The 13174-nt window shown below is 35.5% G+C and overlaps 1 protein-coding gene across 3 annotated transcripts in view; it reads left to right on the top strand.

Annotated features, from left to right (window-relative positions):
• Positions 1 to 13174, top strand: part of TMEM62 (transmembrane protein 62) — a 46976-nt gene that overhangs the window by 19845 nt on the left and 13957 nt on the right. For 2 of the 3 annotated variants that reach the window (XM_055316817.1, XM_055316816.1), the window contains 5 exons: positions 4052 to 4193; positions 5871 to 5995; positions 6133 to 6255; positions 8366 to 8521; positions 10528 to 10687. In XM_055316817.1, the coding sequence (XP_055172792.1) occupies positions 4052 to 4193; positions 5871 to 5995; positions 6133 to 6255; positions 8366 to 8521; positions 10528 to 10687 (706 nt within the window). The remainder of the gene's footprint in view (positions 1 to 4051; positions 4194 to 5870; positions 5996 to 6132; positions 6256 to 8365; positions 8522 to 10527; positions 10688 to 13174) is intronic. The other variant, XM_055316818.1, reaches the window with a different exon arrangement.

Genomic DNA, 13174 nt, shown 5'->3' on the forward strand with positions numbered 1-13174 from the left:
AGAGAGGCAGAGGCACAGGCAGAGGGAGAAGCAGGCTCCATGCAGGAAGCCTGATATGGGACTCCATCCTGGGTCTCCTGGATCACGCCCTGGGCTGAAGGTGGCGCTAAACTGCTGAGCCACCTGGGCTGCCCAGAAGTCATTTTTTATTTTAATTTTTTTACTTAGATATAATTGACATATAACATTATGAATATATAACATGATTCGATATTTGTATATATTGTGAAATGGTAACCACAGTAAGTCTAGTTAACACCTACCATATATGTAGTTAAAAAAGCCTTTTTTTTTCTGTAATAAAAAATCTATTCTCAGCAACTTTCAGATTTACAGTAGAGTATTTTTTACTTAGTCACCATGCTATATACATCAGAGTCATTTAGATTAGAGCTTGTTACTAGAGTACTGTTGATTTTTGGAATACTGAGAAACTGATTCTCTCAGTATCTGTAGTGGTTGAGCCCACTTGGTCATCCTGGTTGCCTTGTCCTTTTATCCCAGTATGTCATAGGAATATTAAAATTTTCTTTATATGCCATGAATGTGAATGAATATGAAAGGCTCTTTGAGTTAGAAAACCAGTTCTCTAGTTTCAGTGTGTTTGGATTCTTTTAGTTTAATTTTCACTTCAAGTTCTAGAGTTTTCCACAGCTTTGTTCTACATTGTCCATCACTAAAGTAGTGAGAATTTGTTGAGAGCCCATCATTAGCTGGATAGCATGAGAGATACAAGAGCTAATATTAAAAAATATGGCCTCTACCTTTAAGGAAGACCAGTTGAGGGAGATAAGCATTGTTTAGGAAACAACTAGAAAAAACCTTAAGGGATGACTGATGAAATTCTAGGTTATTTGGTACACATGATCATCATTATGAGAAATTGGAAAGGGCAGAAGTCAGCATGGGCTGGACATAGAGAATACTTTATTATTGAGATACAATTGACATATAACATTGTATAAGTTTAAGATGTACAACATATTCACATGATACATTTATATATTGTGAAATGAGGACCACCATAGAATTAGCTAATACGTCATCACTATCACACAATTATCATTTTCTTGTGGTAAGAATATTTAAGGGTTAGTCTCCTAGTGACTTTGAGGCTTATAATACTGTACTGCTGATTATAATTACTATGCTGTGCATTAGATTTCCAGAACTTACATATCTACTAGTTGCAAGTTAGGACTTTATAAAAGAAGTAAAAATTGTGTCTATTTTTAAGGGTTGCATTTAGGGAAGAACTTTTGAGGGGTATATTTTAGGCAAAACACCAGAGCTTTAAAAGCTAGAAGGAGCTTTTAGGGGCAGTAAGAAAACTGGTATCACTAGAATAAAAGAACATTTTGAGGACTGGTATGACATTGGGTAGGAAGCTTAGGGCCAGTTTATGGAGGTCTTAAGTGACAAGTGTAGACATTTAGACATGTTGGATAACAGTTCATAAATCCAGTATAGATTCCTAAGGAGAGAAGTCACATAATGAAATAATATTTTATAAAGGGCAATCATACAACAAAAAAGAAAACAAGATAGGGTTGATAAGGAAAAAAGAGGGAGATTGGAGTTTTGTAGAACAGAGAGGAGAGTCATGTAATAGTCCAGTCATGATATGGAAGGGCTTGAATAGAAGCATACCTATCTAACAAAGTCCATAGATATGGGGAAGTAACATCAGCTGGAGGGTAGCAGTTCAAACAGCATTGATTAACATATAATTAGAATCACCATAATAACTTGGAGGTTGAGATTGTACTTTTTTTTTTTTAATGTGAGGAAGGAAAAGGTCAGAGATGAAAATCTTTCATTTTCTATTATCTATTTGTATCTTTGATGGTTACTCTGGAATAGAAATAAGAAACATTTTCTTTCTTTTTTTTTTTTTAAGATTTTATTTATTTATTCATGACAGATGCACAGAGAGAGAGAGGCAGAGACACAGGCAGAGGGAGAAGCAGGCCCCATGCAGGGAGCCTGATGTGGGACTCGATCCCGGGACTCCAGGATCATGCTCTGGGCCAAAGGCAGGCGCTAAACCGCTGAGCCACCCAGGGATCCCCTAAGAAACATTTTCGAAGAAGAATTAACAGGACTCAGGATTTCACTACCTATTAGGAGAATAAAGCCATTAGTCATGTGAAGTTTCTTTATATTTTTGTTTCTAACCGCCTAACCTTTATCTGAATTTTTAATAAACAGTATTTTAATAAATGGCCAGAGATATGAACATTATAGAAACATCAGCCTGAATGAAAAAAAATCTTAAAGCTAAATCTTGATCTTAAGAGTGCCCCAGAGAATGCCAAAATCCAGAATTCAAAAAATGTTAATAGCTATAATATATTTTGACCTCTGCTTTCAAATAGTTGAGTTTACTTTTAGATAGAAGGGGAGGAGGGCGGGGGGTGGGGGTGAATGGGTGACGGGCACTGTGGGGGACACTTGACGGGATGAGCACTGGGTGTTCTGTATGTTGGTAAATTGAACACCAATAAAAATTAATTTATTAAAAAAAAAAGATAGTGGGCTTTAATGTATTAAGAATGTAGGAATGGTGGGCAGCCTGGGTAGCTCAACAGTTTAGCGCCGCCTTCAGCTCAGGGTGTGATCCTGGAGACCCAGGATCGAGTCTCAGGATGGCGTCTCCGGATGAGTCCCATGTCGGGCTCCCTGCAGGGGGCCTGCTTCTCCCTCTGCCTGTGTCTCTGCCTCTCTCTGTCTCTCTGTCTCATGAATAAATAAATAAAATCTTAAAAAAAAAAAAGAATGTAGGAGAGGAAGCAACATATGTAAAATTATAAGATCTGAAAGAATAACTGAAAACAAATTAAGCAGGAAAAACATAAGTAAAAATCTTAATGAGAGAAAAAAAAAACCCAAAATATGAAATTTCATTTTTTAAAGATTTTATTTATTTGAGAGAGAAAGTGCACATGTGCGTGCGCACACATGAGCAGGGGAGGAGCAGGGGGAGAGGGATAAGCAGACTCTATGCTGAGTGCTGAACCCATTGTAGGGCTGGCTCCCATGACCCTGAGATCATGACCTGAGCCGAAATCAAGGGTTGCAGGCTTAACCAACTGAGCAACCTAAGTGCCCCCTTCAAAATAGAAAATTTAAAAATACCAGGAAGAGAAGCAATAGAACTAATTGGCTTTTAATTATTAATATTTGTGATAATATATTTATTTTATGATATGTTTGATGGCTATTGTGGCTTAAATATAGCTTCCTGATAGCATATTAGGTTTCAAGAGTTTATTTGTATTTTTCCATATGTGTCTTAGCTGCTTTCTTATAATATTTTGACATTTGAGTAATATTGGTATGTCCCCAGTCTGTACCTTCCTTCACATTTAATCAACAAATACTTAATGAATTCCTACTCTGTGTGCTATGTTACTCACTCTTTCCCCTGTTCTTCACTGTCCAACCTTATAGATACCTGAACACTGTTGATACTTGAGGAGTAAGGACTTTCATTACCAAGTGTGTACCCTGTGTGTGTTACCAACATATTTTTAGGGATTGAAAAAGATTTGCTGACCCAGACCTAACATTTTTCTCCTGGCTTGATGATTTCATCTTTGCAAGGCTTCATTGTGAGTTAAGCCTTGGTAGTTCTATTTCAAGATATAAACACCTTTTTTATCTCATTACACCAAGAATTCTGTTAAGTACTTAGTAGGTCCTCACTAAATTTTTCAATGATTGATAAGTAGCATTTCACTGAATTCTGATTGATCTCTTTTTAAATGTTTAGTGGACTACCATAAATAGTCACCTATTTCTCAGCTTTGCTTAGTGACCTTGTGTTTAATTACTTATGAATTAGTTTGCCTGAATCTTTGTAGACAGTGGGGGAAAAAGATTTTCAGAAGTTCTTTTAATCAGCTTATTGTGGATCTACTTTATGTATTTCTCTGTCAGATTATGAAATTTTCAAAGGGAGGCAAAATATAGTATGATATACAGGAAGGATAAGCTCATGCTGTCTTTTTACAATTGCACTAAAACTTTCCTGTCTTGTATTTTTTAGGAAATATTCTGCTGTACGTAGGGATGGCTCTTTCCATTATGTCCACAGTACTCCTTTTGGCAACTATTCTTTCATCTCTTTGGATGCCACCCCAAATCCAGGGCCTAAGAGACCCTATAATTTCTTTGGAATTTTAGATGAGGTACAGTAAAAATCTCACTTCCCTTTGTAGCTAATCTATTTTGTTTTTTCTTGGATAAATTTGGCTCACTTAAGGTTATCCGAGGTAAACAAATTTTTATCAGAGGGACAAGCAAACTTTGTGCTCAGCGGGGAGCCCAACTCCAACAAATGTCAGCTCATTAATGAGCACATGCCCATATGCAAGACATGTGCCTGTATGTAAGAATACAAGAGTGATAAGATCAAATCACTCACCTCTTAGAAGATTTAATCTAGTGAAGGGACATAAGACTAGTGCAGAAATAACTATAATAAAGGGCAGAATTTGCTAAGTGCTAGAAGAGATTCAAAGTGATATAAGGGTTCAGAAGACCTTGAAATCATGTGGATAGAATATTGTAAAATGCATTGTGCTGTATTAGGCATTTTATTTAATAAAGGTATATTTTGTTTCTTCCAGTTGTCTTTAGACAGAGTTTATTAACTTGTCATTTTAAAGCCTATTCCTTAGAGTAGTGTTAAGATATGATTCAAAGATCATCTGCATGAAAATCAGTTGGAGTCTTATAAAATGCAGATTCCCTGGCTTTCCCCAAGATTTACCAAATTAGAAACCCTGAGGGTACAGTCCAGGATTTCATTGCTATAAGCACTATACATGTACAAGTATTTTTGAAATCAACTTCATGAGGGATGATTTATATACAATAAAATGTATTCATTTTAAGTCTTTGAAGACTTTTGACAAAAAATGTATATGCTAGTGTAACTGTCACCACGATCAAGACAGGATATTTCTATCATCCCAGAAAGTTCTCTTGTGTAGTCAGTCTTCACGCCAATCCTAGAGAACCACTGATTGGTTTTCTGTCGGTATAGATTAGTTTTGTTTGTCCTAGAATTTTATGTAAATAAAATCATACAGTATGTACTCTTGTCTTTGGCTTCTTTTGCTCAGTGTGTTTCTACAATTCATCTGTATTACTGTGTTTGAGTAATTCTTTCCTTTTTATCACTACATAGCATTCATTGTTTGGATATATACTGATGGTTTCTAGTTTTTGGCTATTCTGAGTAGAGCTGTTATAAACAGGTGTAAGGCTTTTTTTTGGACATATGTACACCTTATTTTAGAAGTTTAGTTTCAAGATCCTCTTTATTAATTGCAATGTAGTATATAGGGCTGAAAAGATTAGTGGTTCTTCTTTATTTCTATAAAGAAATATATTATTAAAAAATCTTTTATTTTTTTTTAATTTTATTTATTTATTAATGAGAGACACAGAGAAAGAGGCAGAGCTAGTCAGAGGGAGAAGCAGGCTCCCCACTGAGCAGGGAGCCCAATGCAGGACTTGATACCAGGACCCCGGGATCATGACCCAAGCCAAAGACAGACGCTCAACGACTGAGCCACCTAGGCACCCTTGAAATTTATGTCATTTAAAGATTGTTCTTTATTTCTCAATTTCCTTATCTATCAAAAGGGATAATGCTGCCCTACTTAGCATGAAGTAATTTTTAGGACCAAATGAATTATAATATATATGAAAACAGTTTGAAATTTATACAGGTCGATACAGGTCATTAATTAGTAGGGTTTAGGCCTTAAACATACTTATTATTATAAAACTTCAAGGGAGATGTTTAATTAGCCTGAGCTCTAATTAAATATCCTTTTGTTTTTCTTCCATTTCAGAAACGGATGGAGGAACTTCTGTTACTAGCCAAGGAAAGTAGTCGGAGCAACCACAGTATTTGGTTTGGACACTATACAACATCCACTATCCTTTCTCCATCACCTGGAATTCGGTCAATAATGAGGTGAGGCAGGTTTCCAAAATTAAAATTAATTGTAATTCTTTTATGTTAACTCTACCTGTCTTGCTCTACTGAAGAGATCTACTTATTAGTTTGGCATCACAAGTTATCTGCACATCTATTTCTTTTTCATCGGTTAGTTCAGCTACAGCTTATTTGTGTGGACACCTCCATACACTCGGTGGACTGATGCCTGTTTTGCACACTCGTCACCTCCAGGGCACTTTGGAACTTGAGGTGGGAGACTGGAAGGATAACAGAAGGTAAGGGAAGTACCCCACAGAATAAAACTTACATGTGTAAGTTTTGCTAAAACAACAAAAGTTTCCTTATTGCTATCATGGGTGATCCCAGTTAAGGAAAAAACTTGTGATATCTCTAAGTTTTTAAAGTAATACAGGTATATTATGTATGTCACTACCTTAGAAACCTTGTTGCAACAGTTATGTTTGCCATCACTATGTTACATTGTTTCAAGATGCATCCATTAGGAAATAGATCTCAAACTCTAGTGTGTACAACAATTGTGGAGGAGTGTATTAAAAAATAACAATTTCAAAGCCCTGTCTTCAGAGAATTTGATTGTGTTGGTCTGGTTTAGGACCCAAGAAATTGCATTTTTTTTTTTTTAAGCCCACCAAGTACTCTATGGACCACACTTTGAGAAACAATAGAACTGGAAATATATCACCTCCTGAATTTTATATCTATCTTTGTAATTATTATTATAAAATGTTAGTGATTTAAGTTCTTCAAATACATGATAGTTGGTTTTATAAAGATTAAAATCTATGAGAAAACATAACCTTTTTATCAAAAGCATACAGTATAGTAGTTAAATATATAGAGAAAAAAATATTTTGAGGATAGCTAAGTACAATAGCTTAAATGTAGATGAATATCATATCATCGTTTATTACCAATTGCTGTTAAACTTATTCAAACTCATTTTTCTAAAGATACTAGTTATTCGATATTTTTTTAGCTGAATATGTTTTTCTGTTGTTAACTACTTCCTTTAATTAAAAGATAGCTTTACATCTTGAAAGGTACTTACTCATTTCAGTTGGCTCTGCTAGAAACTAAGAGCTATGCTTGAAGCCTGTAATCAGTTGGCAACTGTAATTACTTTGGGCTAAGACCTGTCTATTCATGACCATGAGGTTGTGGGCTGGGCTGGGATTGCCTTCTACCAGATATCCTTCCTAATCCTTGATCAGCTTCCTTATTTCTTATAAATGCTACAGTTACAAGTTAAGTGATGTCATGAGATTTACTCTCTTTCTCTTCCCACCTGCTCTCCTGTGTTCCAACCCTGGGGTTTTATCTGGAGTTTTACTGAAAGAACCTAACCTTTACCTGCCCCTATATACTAATAACTTGTATTAGTATAATAGAAGAGTTTTTAAAAGTTTATTAGTAATATTAGGCTAGGCCTTGTCGTGGATGCAAATAAATCTAAATAAATCTGTGGCTTACCACAACAGATCTTCATTTTTTCATTTTATATAAATCTGGTATGAGCCAAGGCATCTCTCTTCCATGGGGCAACTCAGAGATTCAGACTTTCTCCATCTTACAATGCCACAATCTCAACACCTCAATTCCAGGGTAGGGAAGAGAGCATGGAGAACTCACACCCACTCTTAAGTACTTTGGACCAGAAGTGTGATACATGTCACTTCTGTTCACAGCCCATTGACCAGAACTAGTCACATGGTCCCAACTTAATACCAGGGAGACTTGGAAATGCAGGGGAGCACGTGGAGTATTTGGTGAGCACTGTTGTTTCTGCCATAGTTAATCATTTCTTTTCTCAGTTCAAAAAGTAGAAAATATAAAATTTTGGTTATTCTTTAATGAATATCTGTACCTTTCACCATGCATTTAAAAAAACAAAAAAACTTTTTGTTAATTTCTTTGAAATTATAGAAATAAAGGTTTAAAATAAGAATGAACAATTTCTAATTATGTTCATGTTAATATTAGCATTTTTGATGAGATGAAAGAATATCAAGTATTATACTTATGATGAATGTCTTAGGTTCAAAATAGTCTTAAAGTATAGAAACCAAACAAATTGATTTATTATCAAGCATTAATTTAAAAATGAAAGTGTGTATGCCATGTGCCAGGCATTGTTCTAGGGCACAGTTAAATTCATGTCTTTTATGAGATCCCATTTGTGACAAGTGTGAAGTATAAAGTGGTAAGGGCAAGAGAAGGACAGAGAAACAATATTATTTACTTTGAATTCAAATTCATGATCTCAGGAAGTATAGTTTTATATTTTTACATTTGTTCTGTGTATAACCTTCATACTCTCTTATAATATGAAGTGACTAAATTACCTTATTGTATTCTGGTCTCTAGGTACCGGATCTTTGCTTTTGATCATGACCTCTTTAGCTTTGCAGATTTGGTCTTTGGCGAGTGGCCTGTGGTTCTTATCACTAATCCTAAGTCACTTCTATATAGTTGTGTTAGACATGAACCACTAGAAAGACTCCTTCATTCAACACACATCAGGTATGTAGCAATTTTTCAGCATTTACTTTCAGTTTGATATTAATGAGAATTAGTCAATGCGACTGTAATGCCATGTGAGAGCTATGAGATGCTGTTCTTTAATTTTCTCAACAATCTAAACATTATGTAAAGAGAAAATACTTACTGTTTCATTCCCATTCAGTTAAAAAATAGGTAATTTTTAAGCTGCTGAAATTTAAAAACCATCCAGAAACCCATAATCCTACCACTATAATTTTTGTGTATTTTATTTTCATGTTTTGCATTGCTGTAATCATATTTCCCTCCCTCTACCCCCAAATAGAGCTGTTACTGAATTTCTGAGTTTTCCTTCTCTGGCATTCTCCTTAAGGCAGGTTTTTACATAATTGTAACAGTAGGGCACAGTCTGTTTTAATTCTTACTTTTTTTCTCTCAACAGAGAGAATGTACCACAATTTATCTAACCATTTTCCTATGGTGAACTCTTAGATTTTTTTTCTAACTTGGGAATGAGCATCTGATGAATGTAGATTCTTTTTCATTTGAATAACTTCCTTAGATAAAGTTCTAGAGGTGGGAGTCTAGGTGAAAATATTAATTCCTTTATGATTATAGATAAAGATTGTCCAATGACTTTTTTTTGTAACAAATCATTATTCTTTTAAAAAAATTATGGTAAAATATATGTGAAACATAAAATGTACCATTTTACCAGTTTTTAGGTAGGTATTCAGTTCAGTAGCATTAAAGTACATTGATATTGTGCAGCCATCACTACCATCCATCATCAGAACTCTTATATTCCAAAACTGAAACTCTATACCCATCCAACATTAACTCCTCATTTCCCCCTTCCCCCAGCCCATGGCAACCCCCGTTCCCCCATTCTACTATCTGTCTACTCTAGAACCTCATATAAGGGGAATCATACAGTATTTGTCCTTTAAATAGCTGGCTTCTTTAACATAATATCCTCAAGATTCCTCCATGATGTAGAGTATGTCAGAATTTCTTTGCTTTTTTAAGGCTAATATTCCATTGTGTGTATATACAACATTTTATTTATTCATCTGTTGATATTTTTGCTTCTATCTTTTGGCTATTGTGAATAATGCTACTATGAATGTGGTTATACTCATTCAAATCCTTGCTTTCAGTACTTGTGGGTATATATCTAGAAATGGAATTGCTGGACCACATGGTAATTATATGTTTAATTTTTTGAGGAACCACCATACTGTTTTCCATAGCGGCTGTACCATTTTACATTACCACCAGCAGTGCATAAGGTACCCAATTACTTTTTAAAACAGATACTAAAAAAAAAAAAAATAATAATAATAATAAAAAATAAAACAGATACTAATTTATAATGTTACCAGTCAATATGAATACCAATTTCACAGCACTCTTATCATTTTTTTGGATATCGTACTTTTAAAAAGATATACTAAAATAAATAAATGAATAAACTAATTAATCTGGAAAAAATGGTATCGAGCTGTTTTAACTTATTTTTTGGCCAGTAGTGGAATGACTCTCAGCATTTTTTTGATAGGAGACATTACATTCTCTGAAAGGGCCTGGTAGCCTTACCTCAGTTTGTGACATTGCTTCTTGTGGACAGATATGTTGGGAACCAAATAAGTGGATGGTAGGATTAACATTAGATTAACAAAGTGAGGTGTCTATGTCTATTCTTTTCCTATGTGAAAAACCAGGACTTTAGGAGTTTATCAGAAAGAACTTTGCATCTATCCCAGCCTTATATGTCAAAAGAAAATTGATTTTCCTTTCTAAAAATTACAAAAATAGTTTCTTACCAACTCAGTGTTGCTGAATTACACAACTCCAAAAGCCATCATTCAGAAAGAAACCAGATCATATGAATAGCGGTCATGGGAACAGTTATACCATGTGATGGTTCTACCTAAATTTCCATTTTTTCAGGTTGTAAGAGTTATTCTCCTTTCTAAAAACTGAAAATTTCTAAAACCACATGCTTATCTATGTTCTCATTTTAGAGTTCTGGCCTTTTCCTTATCCTCCATTACTTCTGTCACAGTTAAGATTGATGGAGTTCATTTAGGGCAAGCTATTCACTTGTCTGGTCCTATTTTCATACTGAAGTGGAACCCAAGAAACTATAGTAATAGGACATGTAACATAGAAGTCATTGTCCAGGTAAGTTAGTAATTTTCAACTTGCTATATAAATGATTTGGCTGTAACCACACTGAACTCTTATGTGGGTTTTGTTTTGTTTTGTTTTGTTTTCAGTCAATTGATAGAGATGAAACTAAGTTAATTAAAAATTTGAGGGGAACCTGGGTGGCTCAGTTGGTTGGGCATCTGACTCTTGATTTCAGCTCAGGTCATGATCCTGGGGTCACGGGATGGAGCCCCACATCAGGCTCTGTGCTCCACATGGAGTCTGCTTGTCTCTCTCCCTTTGTTCCTTCTCTTGCTTGCCCATTCTCTTTTTATCTCTCCCAAATAAATAAATAGAATCTTAAACAAACAAACAAACAAACCTTGAATGCACTGGATTTAGTATATTCTGAAAATGGGCACTCAGGAGTAATTCTATTAGACAAAAACAGGACTCCTTAGTGTACAACTCCTGGCCACAGCCCTCCTTTTTGAGCCTCAGGGAATCATTATTTTATTTTCCTTCAACTTTGACTAGAGTTTTTTAATAACGGGAGCAAATTTCCCAACAAACCCAAAGATAATAGGATAAGTCAGAGAGATGCCTGGTGGCTCAAAGATTAAATGTCTGCCTTCAGAGAGATGCCTGGGTGGCTCAACGGTTGAACGTCTGCCTTTGGCTCAGGGCATGATCCCGGAGTCCTGGGATCAAGTCCCGTATCGGGCTCCGTGCATGAAGCCTGCTTCTCCCTCTGCCTAGTCTCTGCCTCTCTCTCTCCATGTCTCTCATGAATAATTTTTTCATAAGAAACATGGGGAGAGAGAGAGAGAGAGAGAGAGAGAGAGAGAGAGAGAAGCAGGCTCCATGCAGGGAGCCTGATGTGGGACTCGATCCTGGACTCCAGGATCACGCTCTGGGCCAAAGGCAGGCGCTAAAATGCTGAGCCACCCAGGGATTCCCATAAATAAAATCTTAAAACAAAATAGGATAAGTCAGAAATGGGTATTTATGTACCTATGCCTTTGCTTGCTGTCTCCAAGTACAGGAAAATTGTGTCACTATTTTAAAAGCTCTAGGATAGAGAATTTTCAAGGCATCAGGATTTTTTGTTTGTTTGGGGGTATGCATTGATAGCATATATAGTAATAGTCTGCTTGCTATTCCAATTCAGCTTGTGGGCAATTTAATTCACTAGTACCTGCCAGAGTAGTAACTGGTCATTCATTACCAAAATAGAACACTTCAGTCAATATTATTAAATTCTTTAGAGGATTAGACTATGCTAAGGAATTAGTTTCTGGGGAAAAAAAAATCTGTCAATTTCCACAATTTTATGATTTGATGACAGTTTTTAACTATTTCATCTTCGAATGTTAAGTTTAATTAATTAATGTTAAGTCTTAGTTTGAAGACTACCTGAAGTAATCCTTCAGAAAATATAATTATTTTCATTATCTTTTGTGCTTTTGTGTGTGTGTGTGTGTGTGTGTGTGTGTGTGTCTCAGAGAAGGGTTTTAAACACAAAGGAGCTATTTACTGAGCTCCTTCTAAGGAAATGCTGGACACTTAGAATTTTTTACTTAACCCGTATAACGGTCCTATATGGTAGGGAGTTTTATCTCCGTTTCATAGAAGAGGAAGCAAGAAAAGGCGCTTTGCAATGCCACCCATCTTTGAAGTGTTCTCCTGAGGAGGAAGAAGAAACTCATGGGGAAGATGTGGAAGGAAGGATGGCTGGGGATGAACCTTTATGTCCTTTCTATTAGAAGTTGGATCATTTGCAGAAAACCTGAAGGTGCAAGCGCACCTAGAATAAATTACTCCCTATCTTTATAGTTAGGAGGAGGAAGTAGGAGCAACCATAGGAGACCTACTCACTGTATGAAGGGAACTCCCAAATCCTTGGATTGGCTCAAAATGCCAGCTTCTATAATTTTATGAGGAAAAAACCATGGCTCATGGTCCTTGAAACATTTCTGGCTGCTTAGTTAAAACCTAGTAAAACTATGAAAATGTGTATACTTTTTACATGTTTAACATGTGTTATTTTGTTTTTACATAAAAAACTCTACATATTTAAAGAGTATAATTTGATGAGTTTTGACATACATATATATCTGACCATATCTTGACCATTACTACAATCAGCACAGTCTATCACCCTCAAAAGTTTTGTGTTCTTTTGTAGCTGTCTTCCTTCTACCCTCATGTCTAGGAAACCACTGATCTGTTTTCTTTCTATATAACTTTAAAAGATTAGTCTACTGAATATTAAATAGGGACCTTGGTCCCCTCATTTATCAATGGGAAAGTTCTATTCTTTTAGGTATAGTGTACTATAGAGTCTGAGAAAAATCTGTGACAGAAGAGATGAATTTATTATCTTATATTTTACTTACTATTTTTATTGAATGTCTATAGTTCTGAGCAGCCTAGTAGCAACTAGACCTTTAAGTCAATTTTCAGTGTGGTTCCTGAATTAGTAGCATCAGTGGGAACTTGTTAGAAATGTAAATTCTC

Source organism: Nyctereutes procyonoides, unplaced genomic scaffold (genome assembly GCF_905146905.1).
Source record: "Nyctereutes procyonoides isolate TBG_1078 unplaced genomic scaffold, NYPRO_anot_genome, whole genome shotgun sequence".
In the NCBI taxonomy this organism is placed as follows: Eukaryota; Metazoa; Chordata; class Mammalia; order Carnivora; family Canidae; genus Nyctereutes; species Nyctereutes procyonoides.